General features: G+C 41.8%; 1 protein-coding gene across 3 annotated transcripts in view; it reads left to right on the forward strand.

Moving 5' to 3' along the window:
• The window catches only part of LOC147028931 (uncharacterized), a 158576-nt gene that overhangs the window by 89875 nt on the left and 42294 nt on the right, over nucleotides 1–26407 (forward strand). For all 3 annotated transcript variants that reach the window (XM_085879817.1, XM_085879816.1, XM_085879818.1), the window contains 3 exons: nucleotides 15757–18695; nucleotides 20297–20929; nucleotides 21579–21695. In XM_085879817.1, the coding sequence (XP_085735943.1) occupies nucleotides 15791–18695; nucleotides 20297–20929; nucleotides 21579–21695 (3655 nt within the window). In that variant the 5' untranslated portion in view covers nucleotides 15757–15790. The remainder of the gene's footprint in view (nucleotides 1–15756; nucleotides 18696–20296; nucleotides 20930–21578; nucleotides 21696–26407) is intronic.

Genomic DNA, 26407 nt, shown 5'->3' on the forward strand with positions numbered 1-26407 from the left:
GGAATGATCTTTGGACCAGACCTAATCCCCCCACCAAGTTTCGTCGAAATCCGTCGAGGAGTTTTTCCGTAATACTGTTCACAAACCAACAAACAGAAAGGGGTGAAAACAGTAACCTCCATCCATCTTTGATGGCGGAGGTTAATAAATCAATGGTTAAGTTTGCTATTGCCTCTCAAAGAGCACCAATAGCACACGCATTTGGAACACAGTATTTTCTCATCAAAAATATTTATTCCTCAGTTACAGCCATAACAGGAAGGTAAATATTTATAGAGATGCGTTAATAATAGGGAAGTTGATGGAAAATGGGTTTTGAACAACATGAAGTTATCTTCAGGGTATGAATATAATGAGGCAACCAAGTAGTGTTTACATTGATTCGGCATTCAATGTTATTTGTTTATTTCTGCCAGCTTATGGCCAACTGCAAGCATATTTTTCTCTACAAGAGGGAGGTTCATGGAAGAGCAAGGTGGAATTGACAGTGGTGTCGCATGGTAACAATGGGGCACAACAGGCAAGGGGATAACAAGAGGGTGTGAGAGGAAAGGGAAGGGAGGGAAAGAGAGGGAAGGAGTGAGAAGGAGTTAGTCAGCAAATTAAAAAAGAAGTACAAATGTGGAGAAGAGACAACCAGAGCATGATTAACTAGAAAGAGCAATCATGGATTGCAGACCTTCACCAGGACTTGTTTTGTGTCGTTTATTTTGTGTGGAAAATAAATGGAAAAATTTACAAAATGAAAGGTCATTGATTGCACATGAAAGGTCCAAATGGTTTAGTTGTAAATGTGTGAAGGTCAAATGGTCTGAAGGTGTAAAGGTTGAAAGGTATGAAATGGGCTAAAGTGTCGAACGGGTCTTAAAAGGTCGAAGGGATCTGAATGGTGCAATGTAAGGTCTAAAGGTCGGAATTGTCTGAAGGGGTTTAAAGGGTCTTAAAATGTCTAAAAAGGGTACTAAAATTCAAAGGGGTCTACAGGTTGTTAAAAAGTGTGAAGGTGTAAATTCCTAAAAGGGTCTAATGGGTTCTAAAGGGTCTTAGAGTTAGTTCTAAAGGCTCTTATGGGTCTTCTGGGTTTTAGGGGACTTAAAGGGTCTTAAGATTTTTAGGGGTCTTAATGGGTCTTAGGATTCTAAAGAGTCAGCGGTTTTTCAGGTCTTCAAGAGTCTTGGAATTCTTAAGGGTCGAAATGGTTTAGGGGTCTTAAATGGTCTTGGGGATCTAAAGGGTCTAAAAGGGTAGACGAGGGTCTTAGGGGTCGAATGCAATTAAAACACATGCTCACGTTGTGTGCAGAAAAAGGCGAACAGACAAACAGAGAGACAGACAACCAAACGGATCCAAATGCAACACCCTTAAACTTCCAAATTGTGAAGAGCTACTTTATAAGGCCATTTTAAAATCACCACTTCTGCTCGAGGGTTTTTAAATTATCAGATGTTTTGTAATAATAAAACTCCATTCACAGCCTGGCCATGATAATAACTTTAAAGGGACAAAGAATTACACATAGCATCTGGGTTTGCAAGGAGTTTTGGCTTTCTTGTTTTAATAATTGCCAGTTTCCCTTCAGTTATTAAAACATTAAAAAGCACAGATTCCACAACCTTGAGAGAAGTAAGTGGGAAACAAACGCGAAGGGACGAAGAAACATCGAGAACACAAGACAATTGTGATAATAAATCAAAAAGTGGAGTTGATCTTGTGCATGAGTCCACATTGGCATGATGTATACGGTATCTTCAGCAGTTATACAAAAAGAACATGATACAAAATTAAAGAGAACACCACTCTGTAGAGCGCATACCTCCGCCAAGTTTACATTTTGTATCGCACTAATAAAGCCTGGTGTTGGCTTAACGGTTTAAGGTGGCTGGCTTAAGAATTTATGGTCTTGAGTTTGAGCCCCTTTACACCATTGAATTAACACCAGGTGGGGTTGACTCAGCCTGTCATCCTTCTGAGGTCGGCAAAATGAGTACCAACTTGCTGGTATCCTGCGTCGGAGCAGCGACCTGTCCAGGATTATGCCCAACAGCCCAGGAGACTGCTTTGGCAGCACTAATACTCTGCCTTTTGGCGGGGGAGGTAAAAGCACTAAAATGATGCAATAAAACATTAGTGGGTAAAATCATATGAACAATTCTCCAAGAGATATAGGCAGTTCGTTTTATAACTGGGGCAGGGCAGACCATTCCGAGTGAAAAGGAGATCCCAGAGGTAACATCTCTCTCCATTTAGATCCAAACCTATCTTTGTGGAATAAAGGATAGCAGACAATAGTACAGAGGTGTTAAAGACACTTATTTGTAGCACTAGAAAGTGGAGAGGAAGACAAGAACACAGTTTCTTACATAGAGGCCAAAGAAATCTGCAGTTGAGTGAAAGGAGAGGAGCACATTGAAGAAACAATCCCAATAACAACAAAGTGGAGTTCCCAGCATCTGAAGACACAAATAATTTCGTGTAAAAGCTAGGAGACATTCCTCCCATTGTAAACCTATCAGAAGAGCATATAAGCCACAAGAAGGGATATGGCCAATCTACACAGCTTTACATTTATTCCAATTAACCTGAGTTGTGCAGGCCAAAGAAAATTTCGTCATGCAAGTAGCCAGTATGGCAATATCATGACTAGTACGCACAACCACACAAACGTCATCTGCATAAGCTGGGGTAATGATCGGCCTGTCAAATGGAAATTAAAAAAAATCCCAGCAATTTAGCACGTACGTGAAGTCAGAAGGGCTTGATACAAAGGGAGTAAAGATGTCGCTGGCGAACTCCTCACTCAACCAACAATGGTGCACATAAACTATTATTAACTTGCTAAAAATATATATTATGCATTTCAGATGTGAGATAAAAGTTTCTCCAAAACAAAACTGCTGTATAATATAAAATAAAATTAAAAATCACGACGAACAGTGTCAAAAGCCTTTTCCTAAAATTAAAAAAAAGTCTTTGGAAAAAGTTTCCGAAGCAGCTAAACTTTTAATTCCGAATTAAGTTGTTCTGTGATTGTAAAAGACGAAGATATAATTCTTTAAATGATAGTTTAAAAAAGGAATCATTTGAAAGAGAAAGATTAAAAAAAACTGAGAGGCAGCTCGTTCTGGGGAGCCAGCAGAAGAGATGCACAGTTTAATTAAAGAGTGATTAAAAAAACCCAGATGGAGTAATTCCAGTAAAAGGCATGAAATTGAAAAAAAGAGAGATGAATGTAAAATTGATCAAGCCTTGTAAGTGACAAATTATTTGACATCCAGCGACACCATGTATATTGATTAGAATAAACGTGTTGGAACCGCCAAACATCACCAATATTAAATCACATTAAAAGTGGAGATAAAGACCAGCAGAATGAGGCTCAAGACTATTTCGGTCTAAGTTGGGATCTAACGTGCAATTAAAATCACCATCATAACACACCAAAATGTCAGGAGGAAGATGACTGAGGAAGGAAAAGGACTCGGTAAAAATATTGTTCTAGCAATACTATGGCCGCTTGGGGCATAAACATTGACAGCTATGAAACGCTGGTTATTTTATTTTAAATGAGAAGGGCACTCTTTGACGTCGCTAGATATGCCTCTGCCCACATGATTACATCATTATACATACTTGTACCAAGATTGATTCAAATTCCTGAACCCAGATTCAAAATATTAAATAATTCTGACTGCCAGACCATAAATCTGATCAGGTTGAAATTTAAAACATATATATTCTCCATGACTACGAGATCATAATTGTGAAGTTTCACATCGATTGATGAAGCCGTTCAAGAGAAATATATACTGTATATATTTTTAAGATTCTTGTTCAATCCAATATGGCTGCCACACCATGTGACCTATTAATTATTTGTGAACACCCCAGTATCCCCAGGGCTTGGGGAACATGTGTGTGAAGTTTACCCTCAATCTGTATTGCCATTCTGGGGGGGATTTCTAAAGGTTTTTGGGTACATCCAATATGGCTGCGAAACCATGTGACCTATGACATCATAAGTGTAGGACTTTTTGTTCCTCATGGATAGGCGATCATCCATGTAGTTTCCCCGAGATCCGTTCAGCTTTTTCGGAGAAGATTTTTGAAGGTTTTTATGTTATAAAAAAAATGACTGCCGAACCACGTGATCGATGACGTCATCAACCCCCCCCCCCCCAATACAATTTAGCCTGAGATGACCTCAAAAATTTTCATTCTGATCGGATAAAGCGTTCAACGTATGTAATTATGACATCGTGATGAAGCCACCTATGACATCATTAAAAAAAGAATCACACTTATTTCCCATGGAGAGTATCTTACATGTGCCAAGTTTCAATTTTTCCATGGAGTGGTTTTGGAGATACAGAGATCCAAAGTTTTTCCCTTTTTCCAACATGGCTGCCACACCACGTGACGTATGACGTAATTATCAATGAAACATTCTACATGAGTAGTCGCACCTGTGGTGAAAATTTTGTATCAATAGGATAAGCTGCCAAAGAACAACCTTCACCTTCAGCTGCCAATCTGCCGTGCAACTTGCAGTAACATGAGTCTCTTACAAGAAGACAATGACTGCATTTGCTTTTGTAATTGATTGTGAGGTTAACTTTACATAAAGGGCTAAACCCACTGTTTATATGAAGTCTTGTATTGGTATTAATCATAAAAGGAAAAGGAAAGGAAGAAAGACAGCTCAGAGCCACTCATACATGCAAACCTTTTTTTGCGTCATGAAGATATCAGTTCAATCCTTTTGTTTGTGTACATGATCGAGACTCGTGGAAGAGCTGGAGCAAAATGGAAGGGAACAAAATGGAAAGGGAGAAAAACCAAGAGCAAATTAGAAGTGAGAGTGAGAGGGAACTCAAGGGGAGAAGGACAAGCTGCACACAAGTTGAATGAAACACAGTGATAAGAGGAAAGGGAAAGTAGGAATTAAACAGGGAATAACAAACCAACTGATAAGTAACGAATGAAAAGGGGTGAGGGAAAGGTGGGGCGGGGGAAATCACAATAAGCTGGAAAAAAGGAGTGCTTGGAAATGGGGTCATTTGAGATTGAAGAGATCATGAGTATGGATGGGGATGACCTCAGGTAGTGGTGAATAGCTATACTGAAGCCCTGGGGGGAAGAATGGGATTAAACAGATTGGAGAATTTGGTTCTCGGTGAGAGAAAAGAGGAAGAAATGAGGGCAGGTGAGCAATGAGCCTGGATTTTGGGAGTTTTACAAGAACAGGGTCATTGGCAGACAGTGTGCACCCTGCAGAGACATGTGAGGGACAGAGCAAAGAGAGAGGGTGCAAGACTAAAAAGGAAGTGGTAGAATCGAGTCGCCACCAACCTGCCTGCCATGCGAGAGTACCAGGCCGAGACACTCAGCTTCATTGCGAGATATCCCAATGATTTTGAAAGCCTTGCTTTCCACAACATCAAAAAGGGCAAGATGTAAGGCAAGGGCACCAGCTCAAAGGGTAGAGCAGTACTCCATAAAGCTTCAAATGAAAGCCTTGTAGGTTTTCAAAAATTCAGATTGGTCAAGGAAAGACCTTGCATGATGAAGGATGCCCAGTCAGCAGTTGGTTCTGGAGGCTTCTTGGAAATGGTCTGCCCAAGAAAGCTCATGGCTGATGGTGAGGCCCAAACATTTGAGTGACTTAACCTCTTCAAGTGGTTTGTTTCCAAAGTAGATGTGAGGGCTTGCCAGATTATCCTTATGGAGATACAGGGTGAGTGCATAGGATTTGTCAGTGTTGAATGACATACTTCAAGTGTTGGAGCAGCTGCTGATTTTATCAAGGTCTGCAGAGAGGGGAAAAGGCTGCTGCCTGTCTATCTGAAGGATGAGAGATGATTTGACAGAGGGTGGAATCATCAGCCAAGTGAAAGGTAGGATTTTCCTGGGAATCAGGAAGATCATTGATGATTTCAATTTTCTGATTTCAATTATTTTTGGTTACTACGTTCCTCACCCCTGGGGAACTTTTTCGAGATGATGACCAAATGGTGTCTTGTTTCCAATTCACCTCCCTCATTATCTGGAATATGTATGACCTTTTTCATTCAATGGCGGGGGATTCCCCATCTCTGATGTTATATTTTTTAATCCTTTCAAATTGGATTTAACCTCAAGGGGGAAGAAATGTACATCGAGGCAAACACACTACCATTTCAGCTTTCCTGCCGCCCCTCCACTCCCCTTCAATGTCTTCAATAACACCAGCTCTTCTCTGACAGTCTCCCTACACCAGGTCTTCTACGACAGTCTCCCTACTCCAGGTCTTCTATGATGGTCTCCCGACTCCAAGTCTTCCATGATGGTCTCCCTACACCAGGTCTTCTATGACAGCCTCCCTACACCTGGTCTTCTATGAAGGTCTCAATACACCAGGTCTTCAATGACGGTCTCACTTCACCAGGTCTTCCATGATGGTTTCCCTTCCATATACAACATCTGGGCTCGACTCTGCTTCGCTTCCAACATCTAATGGGATGTTTTTCCTGCTGTCCCTCCATTCAACACCTCCTGCCATCCCTGGACACATTCAAACCAACGAGAGGGGGAGCACTCGGTGGAGTGCAAAACCTCCGCCGCCAATACTGCTGGGTCACTCAAGTGAACCTGATATCCTATTCATTCAATTTGACGTCAACAGTGCTCACAGAGTTATAGTTTGCAACTTTCCCTTTTACTTTGAACTTTTACATACTCAATTCATTCGTCATAACTAGATTCCTTAAGACAGAAATTGATTTTACGTGGGTATATCCACCTGAAGTTCCAAAATCAGCCTAAATTATAATTCTGGCATGTTTTTTGTTGGAAATCACTTATAACATGTAGAAATGCAAAAAAAAAATCGAAATTTTGTTGAAAAAAAATTTGCAAATTTTTTTTGTGGGGGGGGGGGGTGGGTTGGAAATCACTTAAAACATGTAGAAATGCGAAAAAAAAAAATTCAAATATTTTTTCAAATTGGCCGCCATAGCGGCCATATTGGATTTTGTACCAAGTCCAAAATCTAATGGAATGATCTTTGGACCAGACCTAATCCCCCCACCAAGTTTCGTCGAAATCCGTCGAGGAGTTTTTCCGTAATACTGTTCACAAACCAACAAACAGAAAGGGGTGAAAACAGTAACCTCCATCCATCTTTGATGGCGGAGGTTAATAAATCAATGGTTAAGTTTGCTATTGCCTCTCAAAGAGCACCAATAGCACACGCATTTGGAACACAGTATTTTCTCATCAAAAATATTTATTCCTCAGTTACAGCCATAACAGGAAGGTAAATATTTATAGAGATGCGTTAATAATAGGGAAGTTGATGGAAAATGGGTTTTGAACAACATGAAGTTATCTTCAGGGTATGAATATAATGAGGCAACCAAGTAGTGTTTACATTGATTCGGCATTCAATGTTATTTGTTTATTTCTGCCAGCTTATGGCCAACTGCAAGCATATTTTTCTCTACAAGAGGGAGGTTCATGGAAGAGCAAGGTGGAATTGACAGTGGTGTCGCATGGTAACAATGGGGCACAACAGGCAAGGGGATAACAAGAGGGTGTGAGAGGAAAGGGAAGGGAGGGAAAGAGAGGGAAGGAGTGAGAAGGAGTTAGTCAGCAAATTAAAAAAGAAGTACAAATGTGGAGAAGAGACAACCAGAGCATGATTAACTAGAAAGAGCAATCATGGATTGCAGACCTTCACCAGGACTTGTTTTGTGTCGTTTATTTTGTGTGGAAAATAAATGGAAAAATTTACAAAATGAAAGGTCATTGATTGCACATGAAAGGTCCAAATGGTTTAGTTGTAAATGTGTGAAGGTCAAATGGTCTGAAGGTGTAAAGGTTGAAAGGTATGAAATGGGCTAAAGTGTCGAACGGGTCTTAAAAGGTCGAAGGGATCTGAATGGTGCAATGTAAGGTCTAAAGGTCGGAATTGTCTGAAGGGGTTTAAAGGGTCTTAAAATGTCTAAAAAGGGTACTAAAATTCAAAGGGGTCTACAGGTTGTTAAAAAGTGTGAAGGTGTAAATTCCTAAAAGGGTCTAATGGGTTCTAAAGGGTCTTAGAGTTAGTTCTAAAGGCTCTTATGGGTCTTCTGGGTTTTAGGGGACTTAAAGGGTCTTAAGATTTTTAGGGGTCTTAATGGGTCTTAGGATTCTAAAGAGTCAGCGGTTTTTCAGGTCTTCAAGAGTCTTGGAATTCTTAAGGGTCGAAATGGTTTAGGGGTCTTAAATGGTCTTGGGGATCTAAAGGGTCTAAAAGGGTAGACGAGGGTCTTAGGGGTCGAATGCAATTAAAACACATGCTCACGTTGTGTGCAGAAAAAAGGCGAACAGACAAACAGAGAGACAGACAACCAAACGGATCCAAATGCAACACCCTTAAACTTCCAAATTGTGAAGAGCTACTTTATAAGGCCATTTTAAAATCACCACTTCTGCTCGAGGGTTTTTAAATTATCAGATGTTTTGTAATAATAAAACTCCATTCACAGCCTGGCCATGATAATAACTTTAAAGGGACAAAGAATTACACATAGCATCTGGGTTTGCAAGGAGTTTTGGCTTTCTTGTTTTAATAATTGCCAGTTTCCCTTCAGTTATTAAAACATTAAAAAGCACAGATTCCACAACCTTGAGAGAAGTAAGTGGGAAACAAACGCGAAGGGACGAAGAAACATCGAGAACACAAGACAATTGTGATAATAAATCAAAAAGTGGAGTTGATCTTGTGCATGAGTCCACATTGGCATGATGTATACGGTATCTTCAGCAGTTATACAAAAAGAACATGATACAAAATTAAAGAGAACACCACTCTGTAGAGCGCATACCTCCGCCAAGTTTACATTTTGTATCGCACTAATAAAGCCTGGTGTTGGCTTAACGGTTTAAGGTGGCTGGCTTAAGAATTTATGGTCTTGAGTTTGAGCCCCTTTACACCATTGAATTAACACCAGGTGGGGTTGACTCAGCCTGTCATCCTTCTGAGGTCGGCAAAATGAGTACCAACTTGCTGGTATCCTGCGTCGGAGCAGCGACCTGTCCAGGATTATGCCCAACAGCCCAGGAGACTGCTTTGGCAGCACTAATACTCTGCCTTTTGGCGGGGAGGTAAAAGCACTAAAATGATGCAATAAAACATTAGTGGGTAAAATCATATGAACAATTCTCCAAGAGATATAGGCAGTTCGTTTTATAACTGGGGCAGGGCAGACCATTCCGAGTGAAAAGGAGATCCCAGAGGTAACATCTCTCTCCATTTAGATCCAAACCTATCTTTGTGGAATAAAGGATAGCAGACAATAGTACAGAGGTGTTAAAGACACTTATTTGTAGCACTAGAAAGTGGAGAGGAAGACAAGAACACAGTTTCTTACATAGAGGCCAAAGAAATCTGCAGTTGAGTGAAAGGAGAGGAGCACATTGAAGAAACAATCCCAATAACAACAAAGTGGAGTTCCCAGCATCTGAAGACACAAATAATTTCGTGTAAAAGCTAGGAGACATTCCTCCCATTGTAAACCTATCAGAAGAGCATATAAGCCACAAGAAGGGATATGGCCAATCTACACAGCTTTACATTTATTCCAATTAACCTGAGTTGTGCAGGCCAAAGAAAATTTCGTCATGCAAGTAGCCAGTATGGCAATATCATGACTAGTACGCACAACCACACAAACGTCATCTGCATAAGCTGGGGTAATGATCGGCCTGTCAAATGGAAATTAAAAAAAATCCCAGCAATTTAGCACGTACGTGAAGTCAGAAGGGCTTGATACAAAGGGAGTAAAGATGTCGCTGGCGAACTCCTCACTCAACCAACAATGGTGCACATAAACTATTATTAACTTGCTAAAAATATATATTATGCATTTCAGATGTGAGATAAAAGTTTCTCCAAAACAAAACTGCTGTATAATATAAAATAAAATTAAAAATCACGACGAACAGTGTCAAAAGCCTTTTCCTAAAATTAAAAAAAAGTCTTTGGAAAAAGTTTCCGAAGCAGCTAAACTTTTAATTCCGAATTAAGTTGTTCTGTGATTGTAAAAGACGAAGATATAATTCTTTAAATGATAGTTTAAAAAAGGAATCATTTGAAAGAGAAAGATTAAAAAAAACTGAGAGGCAGCTCGTTCTGGGGAGCCAGCAGAAGAGATGCACAGTTTAATTAAAGAGTGATTAAAAAAACCCAGATGGAGTAATTCCAGTAAAAGGCATGAAATTGAAAAAAAGAGAGATGAATGTAAAATTGATCAAGCCTTGTAAGTGACAAATTATTTGACATCCAGCGACACCATGTATATTGATTAGAATAAACGTGTTGGAACCGCCAAACATCACCAATATTAAATCACATTAAAAGTGGAGATAAAGACCAGCAGAATGAGGCTCAAGACTATTTCGGTCTAAGTTGGGATCTAACGTGCAATTAAAATCACCATCATAACACACCAAAATGTCAGGAGGAAGATGACTGAGGAAGGAAAAGGACTCGGTAAAAATATTGTTCTAGCAATACTATGGCCGCTTGGGGCATAAACATTGACAGCTATGAAACGCTGGTTATTTTATTTTAAATGAGAAGGGCACTCTTTGACGTCGCTAGATATGCCTCTGCCCACATGATTACATCATTATACATACTTGTACCAAGATTGATTCAAATTCCTGAACCCAGATTCAAAATATTAAATAATTCTGACTGCCAGACCATAAATCTGATCAGGTTGAAATTTAAAACATATATATTCTCCATGACTACGAGATCATAATTGTGAAGTTTCACATCGATTGATGAAGCCGTTCAAGAGAAATATATACTGTATATATTTTTAAGATTCTTGTTCAATCCAATATGGCTGCCACACCATGTGACCTATTAATTATTTGTGAACACCCCAGTATCCCCAGGGCTTGGGGAACATGTGTGTGAAGTTTACCCTCAATCTGTATTGCCATTCTGGGGGGGATTTCTAAAGGTTTTTGGGTACATCCAATATGGCTGCGAAACCATGTGACCTATGACATCATAAGTGTAGGACTTTTTGTTCCTCATGGATAGGCGATCATCCATGTAGTTTCCCCGAGATCCGTTCAGCTTTTTCGGAGAAGATTTTTGAAGGTTTTTATGTTATAAAAAAAATGACTGCCGAACCACGTGATCGATGACGTCATCAACCCCCCCCCCCCAATACAATTTAGCCTGAGATGACCTCAAAAATTTTCATTCTGATCGGATAAAGCGTTCAACGTATGTAATTATGACATCGTGATGAAGCCACCTATGACATCATTAAAAAAAGAATCACACTTATTTCCCATGGAGAGTATCTTACATGTGCCAAGTTTCAATTTTTCCATGGAGTGGTTTTGGAGATACAGAGATCCAAAGTTTTTCCCTTTTTCCAACATGGCTGCCACACCACGTGACGTATGACGTAATTATCAATGAAACATTCTACATGAGTAGTCGCACCTGTGGTGAAAATTTTGTATCAATAGGATAAGCTGCCAAAGAACAACCTTCACCTTCAGCTGCCAATCTGCCGTGCAACTTGCAGTAACATGAGTCTCTTACAAGAAGACAATGACTGCATTTGCTTTTGTAATTGATTGTGAGGTTAACTTTACATAAAGGGCTAAACCCACTGTTTATATGAAGTCTTGTATTGGTATTAATCATAAAAGGAAAAGGAAAGGAAGAAAGACAGCTCAGAGCCACTCATACATGCAAACCTTTTTTTGCGTCATGAAGATATCAGTTCAATCCTTTTGTTTGTGTACATGATCGAGACTCGTGGAAGAGCTGGAGCAAAATGGAAGGGAACAAAATGGAAAGGGAGAAAAACCAAGAGCAAATTAGAAGTGAGAGTGAGAGGGAACTCAAGGGGAGAAGGACAAGCTGCACACAAGTTGAATGAAACACAGTGATAAGAGGAAAGGGAAAGTAGGAATTAAACAGGGAATAACAAACCAACTGATAAGTAACGAATGAAAAGGGGTGAGGGAAAGGTGGGGCGGGGAAATCACAATAAGCTGGAAAAAAGGAGTGCTTGGAAATGGGGTCATTTGAGATTGAAGAGATCATGAGTATGGATGGGGATGACCTCAGGTAGTGGTGAATAGCTATACTGAAGCCCTGGGGGGAAGAATGGGATTAAACAGATTGGAGAATTTGGTTCTCGGTGAGAGAAAAGAGGAAGAAATGAGGGCAGGTGAGCAATGAGCCTGGATTTTGGGAGTTTTACAAGAACAGGGTCATTGGCAGACAGTGTGCACCCTGCAGAGACATGTGAGGGACAGAGCAAAGAGAGAGGGTGCAAGACTAAAAAGGAAGTGGTAGAATCGAGTCGCCACCAACCTGCCTGCCATGCGAGAGTACCAGGCCGAGACACTCAGCTTCATTGCGAGATATCCCAATGATTTTGAAAGCCTTGCTTTCCACAACATCAAAAAGGGCAAGATGTAAGGCAAGGGCACCAGCTCAAAGGGGAGAGCAGTACTCCATAAAGCTTCAAATGAAAGCCTTGTAGGTTTTCAAAAATTCAGATTGGTCAAGGAAAGACCTTGCATGATGAAGGATGCCCAGTCAGCAGTTGGTTCTGGAGGCTTCTTGGAAATGGTCTGCCCAAGAAAGCTCATGGCTGATGGTGAGGCCCAAACATTTGAGTGACTTAACCTCTTCAAGTGGTTTGTTTCCAAAGTAGATGTGAGGGCTTGCCAGATTATCCTTATGGAGATACAGGGTGAGTGCATAGGATTTGTCAGTGTTGAATGACATACTTCAAGTGTTGGAGCAGCTGCTGATTTTATCAAGGTCTGCAGAGAGGGGAAAAGGCTGCTGCCTGTCTATCTGAAGGATGAGAGATGATTTGACAGAGGGTGGAATCATCAGCCAAGTGAAAGGTAGGATTTTCCTGGGAATCAGGAAGATCATTGATGAAGTTGAGGAACAAGACTGGGCCCAATACACTGCCTTGAGGCACTCCAGCTTTCAGTGGGAGAGGAGATGAGAGGATCAATCCCATGAAGAGCGACATGCTGAATATGGGAGTGGAGGAAGTCGGTGATCCATGAGAGGATGTGGTCTTGGATGCCATAATCAGAGAAAATGCATGAAAAATCAGAAATTGCAAGAAGCATCTTTTTTTGGAAGAACTAAAACGTCTGAAGAGGAAACTGTATTTTCTGAAATATTGTCCAGGAGCAACTCCTCCATCCCAAGCTTACTTGAAGTCACCGCAGAGTCACCGTTGGACTCGTAACCTTTATCTTCAGTTTTTTCCACCTGTTTGCTTCGCATCCATCACGTTGCTGACACACTCTGTGCATGTTTTTTTTTTTTTTCAAAAGTATCACTAATTAGATTCAACGTAGTATTTTTTTCATCAGTAGGGGTGGCATTATTCTGGGGGATTCTTCTCTCAAGAGGGGGCTAGTAATTGCGTCTGAGCATTATGAGCAAATTCCTTGATGTTTTGATCATTATAAAAAAATTGAAATTGAAGTATGCTGGATAACAGCCTTGGTGGTGCAGTGGTTCGTGTCTGCTTGCAATCTGGGAGGTTGGTGGTTCAAACCCCAGCTAATTCATATCAAAGATTTAAAAATGGTATATGCTGTTTCCATGCTTGACAGCATTTAAAAGAATAGAGCACAGACAAACAATGCTGGGCAGGCAATGACAAACCACCTTGAATAACCCTTACCAATAAACTGCTTCGGCACGACCACCAAAGGTACATCAAAAATTCAGTCTAGTCTTGGTTTGATTCCTGATCTGATCTGATCTGATCAACTTTCATCCTGGCACTTTGCAGACCGAGTGCTATTTTGAGGAGTGTGAGATATTTCTGAGGGGATTTTAAGCTTGCTTGACAGTCTGCTACCATTACTCACTGAGAAAATTCACTTAGATTTTGGAATCACTTCGAAAATTCTCAGATCCGAATCTGGATTCCGATCTTCACCAAAATATAGCGTTGCTGTCCTTGGCCAGTCACCGACACAAAAAATATTCCAAACGATTGCTTGAAAACTGTGGCCAAAAATCGTGACAAACAGACAAACAAACAGACAGACAAGCCGGTAGGCGGCAATGGGTCGCCAAGCATGGAAACTATAAGATATAGAGCAAAATGGATGTCGTATAGAGGATAGGGAATCACCTTAAGATTATGCATATCAAATCTCATCCAGTTCCATCTTCTGATAACTACTCGGTATCCATTTGAATGAAAAGTACCGAAAATGTGGTTTGAAATCGGAAATTCCCAAAGTTCGAGGGGGTGCTGTGGGTGAACAAAGATCTAAATCGAAAATCCGGCTCGATCGTTTGTGCACAATGTATTCCAGACGATTAGTGTGAATTTTCATGACCATCAGACCATAATCATAGGAGGAGTAGCATTTGGTGCGAAGGCACCTCCAGCTCTCGCATATTATCGATTTTTGCACTAATTGACCTTTGACCCCTGACCTAAGCGAAATCGGTCAATATGTCCTGAGGCAAAGTTGTAGTACTCATTGAGTACCATAAACCTGCAAAGTTTCATTCGTATCGATGCACTCACCTGGTCGCTAGGGGGCCTTCAATTTTCGCCAATTTTCGCGCATACCCTAATTGTAGGGGGTGCTGTGGGTAAAGTATTTCATATATATCACAAAAACCGGAATATATTTGATACAGCATCACCTGTAGATCATTCGTGCGAAATTTCATAACCCTACGTGGGATAATGGCTTTTGGAATTGATTTCGCGTGAACGGTACCGATTTTGAAGGTTTTTCGGTTGTTGCTGGGGAACCAAACCGTCCCGAGCAACCATCACAATTTCCAAAGCACTAGGTCATAAGATGTACCTACCACCCGAGTTTGGTCAAAATCCGCCCATGTGTACTACCAATTATGCTGATGACAAACGAACAAACATTCAAACAAACAGACGGAATTACTGACAATAAGGGTCACCTATTTCGGCGACCCAACAAACGCTGCAGACCAACATACTTGGCAAAAAAAAATTTTGTGCCAAGTAACAAACAGAAGGACAAATGGACCCAAATGCAATGCCCTCTACTTCGGCGAGGGCAACAAGGAAACGTAGAAGGGCACTCGGTGGAGCACATACCTTTGTCACACAATGCCTGATCCGGTAGAACATACCAGACCAAACATTTTTGAAATACGGTATGCTGTATCATTTTTGGCCCCATCTCTCATTGGGGAAGAATCACTTTAAAAATCAAAATAATTCTTGCATCTGGATCCGGATTCGGATCTTCACCAAAATTGAATCAATTCATCCTTGTCACACACCCAACATGTCCAGCAAGTTTTGTCCAAATCCGTACACAACTTTTTGAGATATCATCCACACAAACAGACAAACAGGGGTGAAAACATAACCTCCTTCCACCTTCGGTGGTGAAGGTGATAAATACTGAAGCCTTTGGGGTCTATACCCCATGGACTTCCATCTTTACTCATTTTATTTTTCAAAATGTGACAGCTTTGCCACTATAATATATAAACTGAGCTGAAGAGAATATTTTTGTGAAAAAGCTTGTAGGTTTGTCTTATAGAAGCAGGTTTCTCAGTGGCTCACTGGTATTACCCTAATTTTACTTTACAGATACGGTGATATTTTAACATATTGCAAATCTGGTTGTACGACCTCTCATTGTTTTCTATCAGGATATTTCTTTTCTCTAATGCTGCTCATTTTATCTTTTCAGGTTTTGTAGATCTTTTTCCAAACATCACCGAGGCATGGAGTGGTCAGGCAAGGCAGACGGATCACCCTTGGGCAGCAAAAGAGCAGATGGCATAAGTCCTCTAACTATGCAGCCACAGAGGGAAGAAGCGGTGCCAATGGCATGCTTCCAGCCAGTTGAGGGCACTTTTCTTTCCAGACATGGTGAATCATCAATTTTGTGTGTGACTGAGAGGAGCCAGGAAAGCTCAACGGTTGCTCTTCCTCCCAAAGACAGCCAATCTTCTCCAGCAATCAAGGATGATAGCAGTTACCATTGGAGTGGCTTTGGGAAAGAGGCATTGCCTGCTCATTCAGCAAGTCCAACTGATGACTGCAAACAAAAAGATGAACGAAATGTAATGTCTCAGAATTGTTCAGTTTCAAAAGGTTTGTTTGATACAGCACAAGGCAACTGCAGCAATACACAATTTGACTCTTTTTCTAAGAACAGTTTTCCAAAGAGTGATGTTTCCAAGTGCAGTAATGTGGAAAGCAAAGCTGCAGGTTCCACGTTATCTGATGAAGTAATTGGAGAGGTCCCCTGTCTCATTGGTAATAACGTCGGTGATGTGAAGGGTCAAAACCCTATCACACCTTTCAAATACAAAGATGAAACTACAGAAAAAGAGGAGGAATTGCCTGACACAAGCAAAGGATTATTGAAAAATAGCAGTCTTGCCATGGGAGCTGAAACACATGAAAGCAGGGTACCGATATCACCCAGAGTTACTTTCAACATCAAAGCAATTAATGATTTGTTTGCTCCAGAAGATGAACAAACATCGCCATCCCAAAATCACAGTGATGCACCAATGCTTCAAGCACAGGACCTCAAGGTGGCAAAAGACTCTGATGTTCCTCATGAACATAAGCTGGGAGATGGCGCCTGTGAGCAACCGGATAAAGACACCTTGAGTTTTGTCGATCACAATGCCATTGTGTCCAAAGACACAACCAGAGGATTGAAATCTCATGAAGGGAGCGGGAGGAAGCTAGGAGTTATCAGGTCCCACACAGTCCCCAACATTTATGAAGATCGGGCTCCAGATGACCAGGATAAGAATACTGACCTTTCTCAGCAAGAATCTTCAGGCAAGCTACAGATTGCTGATGGGCAGAAGCTTGAGAGACAATATTCAATGCAGTGCTTTGGTAATAAGTCTGCTGCTTTTGGAGATATGACAGATACTGACTCGGAAAACAAAGGCATTCAAAATCTAGACCAGCAAGTCGAAAGGGAAAAGTTACGTAATGATAATTTAAATATCGGCACGACACTGACTAGTTTAAAAAACGAGTCTGAAACGGAGAAAGACATTTTCCAATGTCCAGTAAATGTTGACATGGTACATAAAGATGTTTCTTTGAGGGCTCAGGATACGGCCGTTTGTCAAAATGCTTCTGGAAAATCGTTTACAAGTGACATTCTGTCATCAAGTACAAACACAACTTCTCACAAAAGAGAGGAAATGCCAATGAAGGAAAACAACGAGATCAAAAATCAAAATACATTATCTTCGATCATGTTGAGTGACTCGTCAAACAAAGAGTCAAATAACTTGGAATGTCAACAAAATTTATTGAAAAATACTGAACAACATATTGAAAAGCACATCACGACCACTCCTGACACCTCTCAAACCCAACTGGAAGAGATTTCATCGACCAAAAATGCTTTAGAAAACGCGTCTTTTTTGCCACCCAACAGCATCAAAAATAATGTTGGTGAGATAAAAGAAAAAAACAATAAAGATGAAAATATAGAATACAATGCAAATCAGGAAGACGTCAAACAAATCCAACATCATCAGCGAAACGAAAGTGCAACGGAGGCATTTGCAACAAATGCAACAGACAAAAAGAACTCGGATATTGACATAGGCTTGAACATATCTCGTGGCAAAGAAAGTAACATGAACAAGGCGGAAAAACAATCCATTTGTGATGATGATAAGTCACACAAAACAGCGCAAGGACAGGATAGATTATCTCCATATGAGTACAAGGCCGATGAAACAAAAGCTGATTCCAGCTCTGAAGAGGAACTCCAGGATCATGCAAGCACACCTGCAGAGGCTGTGGATTCAGGGAAGCTCTTTACAGTCAATGTCTCAGGTAACAATTCTGCTCAAACATCATCCCACGATTTGCCCCACTTGCTTGCTCCAGAGACTGAGGTTCTCCAGGAGGTCCAAGAAGAAGAGGAAAGTGATGAGGAGCCGTACAGCCCGAATATAAAGATGAGCCCGGTGCAGATTGTTCCAGCTTTGAAGACACAACAAACTTGTGACCATTCTCCTGCTGTGGAGTACATGGAGCTCAACATGTCAACTGTGGAAGATAATGCAAATGAGGCCGATGTTTTGAAAAGTGTTTTCATATCTGAAAGTAGTTCCGCAAAAGTGGATTTAAAATTGAATGATACAATGCCAAAGGTTGTAAAAGCCCAAGAAACTGATCAATCTTCTTCTGGGGCTTTTGCGACCACCAATATAGAAGGTGACATATTTAAGTCTCCACTGATGAGATCTGATCTGCCAGTTCTGAGTGCTAAAGAGTCAAAATACCACCCAGCGGGGGTTCTCTTTGAGAACATCCTCCCAGCAAAGGCTCCCTCGGGTGCTGCCGAAAGACGCCAAGGGAGCATGAAGTATTCATTGAGTGTGGACGTGAGCATGATGCAGCACAGTGATGAAGCTGATCGCCTTTTCTTACACAAGAAGGACCTCGGGGTAGTCAGTGAGGAATCAAAGGGAACAATTGTTGAGGCAGACCACTCTCGTGGTGGAACTCAAGAGGAACTTCAATTCAATACATTTCAGGTCAATACGAGTGAAAAAACCCAAATTAAGCCATGTATTGAACGACAGAATGCCAATGAGAGCAAGAAAGCTGTGGGAGCTGAGCAAGAAGGTATAGGTGAGTACCATGATGAGAAGTTTTTCAATCATGCTTTTTTATTTATAGATATACAAGGTCGAAGGCTCGTAAGGGAGCTGCTACTCACACATCTCACACACAGGTGGACATACTGACGAGACAAACAGCCACTGAGCTTGGGGGAAGTGGGCCATCACTTCCTGGGATGCCCTGGGTACCGGTGACTTCATAATAATGGCGCCACTTTTCTCACCATATTCAGCAGGGCATTTCTTCAGAACGAATTTCCCCCTCCCCATAGATGGCAATCCCTATGGAGATTGTGTGTGCCCTATTCTTTTATATGCTGAAGGCCAAGCGAGGAGGCAGTATGTACCATTTAAAAAAAAAAAGTCTTTGGAGTGACTCAGCTGGGGTTTGAACCACCAACCTCCCAAACTCGGAGCTCGGCTGGGGTTTTAACCACTGACCTCCCAAACTCGGAGCAGATGCTCTAACCTTGACACCACCGAGTCCGGTGCTTTGAGTAAATGCTGCTTGATGCTCAGCATTTAAAATATAGAGCATGGATTAACCGCATAGGTTGGCATCTATGGGAAGGAAGAAATTTCTCTTGAACTGTCCCGCTGAGTGCAAACTGCAAAGAGAAAAGTGACGTCAAAAAGATGGCATCGCCAGTATCCTGAGTGCCCTGGGACATTGTGGCACTTCCCTCAAGCTCAGTACCTTTGTTTGTCTAAAATGATTCTGGTGTTGTTTCAAGTATTTGTCTGCATTTGTGTGCGTGATTTGTGTTGCAGCTCCTCCACAAGTCTTTGACTCCAAAAAAAAAAAAACCACAAACATGTTGATTTGTTAGTCGCCCGATTTCCAAAGAAGGATGGTCATGCCTTCATTTGCAAGCTGCTTTGAAAAGGAAAATATAACCATTGGGCAGCAAAAGTAACACATGAAAGTAAGGGGACTGGAATGTATGCAGGAAAAGAGAGCTAACTAAAGATAAGAAATCAAAGGTTACACGTGGAAGTCAGAGTCAATTGAAGGTAATTACATATGGAAGTCAGAGGGGTCTTTAGATACATGTGGAAGGCAAGGGGGTCAAAGATTACATATGAAGGTTAACTGAATTGAAGGGTGTACGAGTAAGGGGGAGTAGGTAAAAGGGTGTCAACTGTAAAGGTGTGTGCTTGTTATGGAGGTATCAGGATATATGATATTGGTGGAGCTGGTGTGTGTGTGTGTGTGTGTGTGTGTGTGTGTGTGTGTGTGTGTGTGTGTGTGTGTGTGTGTGTGTGTGTGTGTGTGTGTGTGTGTGTGTGTGTGTGTGTGTGTGTGATTATTTTAAAGCTTTATTGTTTTGTCCAATAATATGAGCTCTGCTTTCCTTGGCAGACAATCAGTTTGCAGTCTGAGGAAATTACAGATGGCAGTTCGATCATCCATTGCTGCTGCTGTTGTTGTTGTCCTTAAACACCAATGAAATGAACTGCTATTTTAGTTGAATATATATGTAAAAAGCCCTTATAATATATATCATTAACATTTTAAACTTGATTTGGGTATGTTTCATATTTTATTTGATACACTGCGGTTGTAGGCTCCTTCGACTTTAAGGATTGTTATTTTTTTTTATCCCTCAGCTGCAAAAACATTGGAGACGACACAGAATGAGGATCAAACGAAGATATCAGAGAGCCACGATTCAGTGCAGGTCGATGAAGAGGCTTTTATGGAGAGTGGAGAGTTCAAAAAAGAAAAACAAGTGGAAGCAGGTCCCATGAAAGCGGCATTTACTCAGAGTTCAGAAACACATGGACTGACAGAGATCAAAGGAACTGCTGGGCTACAGATGAATCAAGACGAATCCCTGGTTGAGAAAACAGAGGACGAAGAGAGTCAAGTTCACGATGCACAAAAGGTTGACGTCAAACAGAAGATCTATTCACTCGCGTTAACAGAACCTAAACCATCGATTCTTGAGGGAGAGGAAAAGCAAGAAGTGCCTGAGTCAGAGTTGCTTGGAAAGGAATCTCAGAAATTGATTGAAGGTTTGAAGGTGAAAGAGGAGAGCGATCAAATTGATGAAAATTATCAGAGCTATGAAAACAAGGAAATGCAACATCTTGAGACAACACCAATAGTGAACGAACAAGAAACAGCAGTAACAGACAAAGTGGACAAAAAAATAGTTGATGATAAGTCTGTGATGGCCACTGCTGAGAAAACATCACCAAAGAAGGAGCTGGACATGAAGCAAGAAAAGAAAAGAAAGGGTAAGTTACCTCTGACCAAATGCACCTGTCTATTCTTTTGATTTTATTTCCTCGTTTCGACGGAATTATTGAATGGTTCAAAAATCTTAAGGAAAGCATGCCTATAATCCGAAAAGATTTCATGCAAAATTCCTTTTGTTGCGTATATATTTATTTTATTTAATGCCTGGTGTTGGCTTAATGATTAGGGTGGTGGGCTTGGGATGGGAATCCCATCCTTAGTTCAAATCCTCCTCACCATTGAATTAGTACTGGTGGGGTTGACTCAGCCTGTCATCCTTCTGAGGACGGCAAAATGAGTCCCAACTTGCTGGGATGATTGAGCCATTTGAGTGTCCTTTGTTGGAGTGGAAACTTGTCCAGGATTGTGCCAAATAGCCCAGGAGACTGCTTTGGCAGCACCGATGCTCTGTACAGAGTATGGTCCTGATGGATTTGGATATACTTTATTTTGATCGTAAGATAGTGTCGGTTACCTTCTTTTACGCTTCATGTTTGTAGATATCAAAAAGGCTTAAACCTTTATCGCTAACATTCACAGCTCAGTTTCACTGCTGCTAGAGCGATGAATAGCTCACGCTGTTGCTCTCAGTGACAATATTTTTCTTTTTGATTTATTCTCTTCTGTGTCTTGGTTTGTGGTTCACAGTGGACAAAAAAAGGGATATTTCCAAAAAGACAGAACCTGTGTCCAGGTCACCGACCAGATCTCGAAAATCTGCAGAGCATGCCACACGACCTGGCAGCCCGAGGAAGCGTCAAAGAGGTATTTACTGTTCATGTGGCATTATTTTGTTGTCCTCTGATTTGCAGTTTGATGACCACCAAAATGGCAATGTATTTAATTTCTGGTTTTACTAAAACCCATTATTTTCACAACATGTATTGCTTTATACTTGGGAGGGAGGGGGAAGGGGTGGTGGGGTGGGGTGAAAGCCCTAATGAGGGTTCACTTTTTGCAGTACAACAGGTCTCTCTACATGATTTAGTTTTACCATTGCAGCTCTGGCTAAAAAGATTTTGTTCAAGTTTTAAGTAACACTGACAGGGTAATCCATAAGTTGGATACTGTATTGTACTTGAAAGGTCCAGTCTGAGTTTGAGTTTGGTTTTCATTTGAGTGCAATATAAATATAAACGTTTTTTTTTTGGCATTTCTCATGCGGTGAATTGCATCATGAAGTAGTACGCCCCGTCAAAGAGGACACGAAGCAAGCTGTCCAATTTCCGAACCTTCACTCATCTCGTGCATGTTAATGATCTCATAATGCCTTTCAAAAATAGCTTGCCAGCGTTCTGGCCAAAATCAACACTCTTGCTTTGGCTAGTCCCAGAGAGAAGAAAGGCCCCACTGGGTGGCATTAACCATCAAAGCGTCGTGATGGCTGAATGTCAATGTGACACCAAAAAAATTATCAGTTCAAGGGATCAGATGAGACAGGTGTAAAGTTTGGAAGAGTTTTCTTTTCCAACGATGGTAAAGTAAAAGATTCTCTCCTCTCGCTGAAGGTAAGCAAGAGTTTTATTGCTCTGTATAAAGACAGGAAACCACTGCAATCTTTGAATTGCAGTGCAACAGCATTTGATTACATTACAGTGAATATTAATACTGTTGCGAATTCGCGCCCGCCGGCGTGCGAGCGGCCACGTAACTCGAATCGCGGCACGTCGCCCACCGGACGGACAATCCCGTCGTGACCCTCTCGGACTAACGCCGGGAACTAGTCACGGGTGGGCCTTTCGGCCTCACCACGATCGTGCCAATCGGCCCCCCGCGTGGGATAGGGTTGTTCGCCAAATTCGACCTACCTAAGTACCCACACGGAGGGTAGACCGGGCGATCGCACCTCGCCGCAGGTCGACTTCGGACACGGGCCACTTTAAGCGACCCGTTCCGTACTATCGGGATAACCGAGCGGTGTTATCGTAAACCTCGACGGTTCCGATTAATTATTGGGCGTATTTAGCCCACTACCAACCCTTTACGTGAAGTAAGATGGAGATTCAATGAAAGAAAAGACGAAGCGAAACGGGAAAAACAGTTCAACATAATTCACATTTATTCTGCGGCAAACGGAAAGCACACATATACAATTACAACAATTATGCACCAAAAGCAAATGTAAAAGAAACACAACAATTATGCACCAAAAGCAATTGCAACAAAAGAAACACAATGCAGATCTACTACCGACTACGCGAGCACACGGCAACACTTACACAGTTTTACTTTACAGACGGCGCCGACAACACATATACTCAAAAGCAAAAGAAAAAGGGGCCACCCTCTACGACAAGGGGGCAGACGTGGTCTGTGGGGCACGAGACCGGGCAGAGCCTACCCATCTTGTGATGAGCCACAAAATGGCGGCGGTGCCCCGACTCCGCGCTCCTCCGCGGGCCTCGCTGGCACTGCCTGGAATGGGGTGGGAACGGGGTCCCCCTTTTCGCACTATCTCAGCGCGGGGGGGGGGAAACGGGGGGGGGGTTGTTGATGCTCTGGGGAAAGAGGATAGCTGGCTTGCTTGGGTCCCGCGACGAGCGACTCCACTGCGTCCTCGACCGCGTTCCCGGCTTCTCCTCTCTGCAGCTCCCCGACAGACTCCGAACCCCGACAGACCGACTCTCCTCCAGACCCGTCTTGACTGCTGCTGCCACACTTCGCCGCCGCCACAACTCGCCCAAGCCCGAAACAGAAAACCTGAATTCGCCCCGCGCTCGGCGCTTTATAGTGCAGCAGGAGAATCCATATGCAAATTTCCGGATCAGAGTGGGCTCGGGGGCGGAGCTACGCTCGCCCATTGGACGGAGGAAAAGTGGGCGTGAACCTCCCCTGATCCTCGAATTTGCATATATCGATTCTACTCTGACGCGCCTGGAGGCGGGGCCAAATCGCCCCGCGCTCGCTGATAGGACGGAACAGAAGTGGGCGTGAATCATTCCTGATCCGACTTCCCCTCGGAAAGGCCGCTCTTTGTACCCGCGGCTCAGCGCGCGTCCCGCACGAGGCCAGGACAGCCTGACGCTCGGCGTTCACAAGCGGCGCGGGAATGGCCGCAGAAGGAGGAGAGGTGAAGGTGGTGGAGGGCCTAAAGTGGCGGTGATGGCCATGGCGATGCTTGGAATGGTGGTTATGCGATGTTTACGGGAGCGAGCCATGACGGTAAACGTCGTGGCTGTTGGCGTTGTTGTTGTTGTGAAGCGGCGTTGCGGTTGGTGGTTGTTGTGTGATGGCGGATGAGACGTGGTTGGTTCAAAATAAATATAGAACAGAAAAACGGCTATCTTAAAGGGTCGCAGCCTGAATTAATGACATTTATTCCCTCTAAACAACGGGTTTGGGGCTAACTACACATGTACTTACAGAGATATCTCACCTACGGGACCTGAATGGTGGTTTGCGAATTTCCTCAACCACAACAATACCTTATGAAGAATAAAACAATATGTTCATGACCTCTGCCACCAAAGTTGGACTGAGGTTATGTTTTCATCCCTGTCTGTTTGTCTGTCTGCAAGCAGAATAGCACAAAACGTTATTGATGGATTCGGATGAAATTTGGTGGACAGCTTGGGTGTGTGACAAGGACGAATTGATTCGATTTTGGTGAAGATCTGAATTCGAATCCAGATACGAGAATTATTTAACCTTTAAAGTGATTCTGCACCATTGAAAGATAGGGCCAAATTGATAAAGAGCATGATATTTCAAAAACTTGGGACCTGTTTTGACAAAACTAGGTGGATGAGTTGGGTAGGTGACAAGCACAAGCCAATTCGATTTTTGGTAAGGTCCGGCTTATCAATGGCATACAAAACGTAAACTGTTCACACTGGCGGAGGTGTGCGCTCTCCCAAATGCCTTTCCAGTTCACTTTGAATTGGAGCATGAAAATACTCATGCCATTGATAGTGACCACGCTATGACTCCAGGTATTTCTGACCACTGGTAAGTGACCATGATTGATACTTGTTTGTACATGTAGTATTAGGGTACTGAGAAGTGTTCTCATGCTGCTTCTTCTGCAGATGCTTCTTTTGAATTAAAAATTGCACAAAACAGAGGAGAACGTCTGACAAATTAACCTTCGCAGGTGCATTGTCTTGTCAACCTGCTATTTTAATACAATGATGATGTTTACAGCTTTATTTATAGTCACCCTGGCATTCATTTCGAGAGGTAAGGAGGTTGAAAAGACGCCTCTCATTCCAATGGGACTTAAGCCAAAAGGTATTTTTATGTGAAAAAGATAAACGCCATGATCTCAAATGATAGAGAATCGGAGATTATTACATATAAAGAATGTTGCCATGGTATCAATCCAATGAATGAGTTTAATGAAAGGTACCAAGGTTAACGTGACTTTGAAAAATAAATAAAAGACATGTTCCATAATCCAGCACTACCTAGTTGGTGTCAGACCAGAACTGCACTTGAGTCGAACTTGCCTTTTTTGGGAATCAAACCCAGGATTAGACAACACATAGGCACACATGTTACGAGCTGTGCTATCCTGCTGCCTCTGATTTATAACCAAGATGCTACCAAGAATATATTATAACTTAACGCCTCTCGTCATAGTTAACTGAATGTGTCATCGAGAAGCGATTTATACATTTTTTGATTGGATGTATCATCACTCGTGGTCAATCAAATGCTCTCCCATGCCGTTCAGTTTTACAGTTTTACGTCACAAAGCAGTTTTCGCAAAGCCTGCCAAGGAAACGATGCATGAGGAACAAAAATGTACCACAAACTCGATTCTTTGTCCATTTTTATAGCTCCTTTTCCGAAATGAAAAATTCCCCAAAAACCTCTTTCACAACATCCAGAAATGAATGTTCCTGCGATGATATTTCTCGCGTAATTTTCTTGTTGTGATACAAGAAGACTCGTTTTCGCCTTTTCCACCTGAATGTAAGCAAAACACATAAATGAACAAACCTCTGGATTTTATAAACTGGGCATGTTGGCTCTTATTTCAGGTACATTAAAGTAAAAGATTGCACTGTACAATTTTTTTTTAAATCTTGAAATCCATTAGCTTTTGAGTTTTTGCATATTAAAAAAGAACGGAATTCCAGAAATCATCTGTTTGTAGAGCTCAAACATTCCACAGTTTTTAACTCGATAAAATTCTTAAAGTAAAATGGAATTAAATTTAAACAATTACATTTGCAGAAAAATATAGCAAGCCTGTGTAAGATTCTAAAAGCTGGGTAGTTTACACGTCTATCCACCAGGTACGTTTCTCGGAATTCTCAGTCATGTCATGGGATAGGAAGATGTCTGAATCTAAACGTCTCATGTGTCATAAGAGTAAAATGTTGAAATCTCATGTCTCATAAGACTCACGTCCGTTGGAGATCGGGTGGAGTGCTTCGTCACACTCCACACATTTTGACCTACTGTACATCTCTATGCATCTGATGACACTTACCTTCTAGTTTTTTTTTTGGTTTGCATTGGTGGTAACA

Source organism: Eptatretus burgeri, chromosome 4 (genome assembly GCF_056783735.1).
Source record: "Eptatretus burgeri isolate ZD-2024b chromosome 4, Ebu_testis_v1, whole genome shotgun sequence".
Taxonomy (NCBI): Eukaryota; Metazoa; Chordata; class Myxini; order Myxiniformes; family Myxinidae; genus Eptatretus; species Eptatretus burgeri.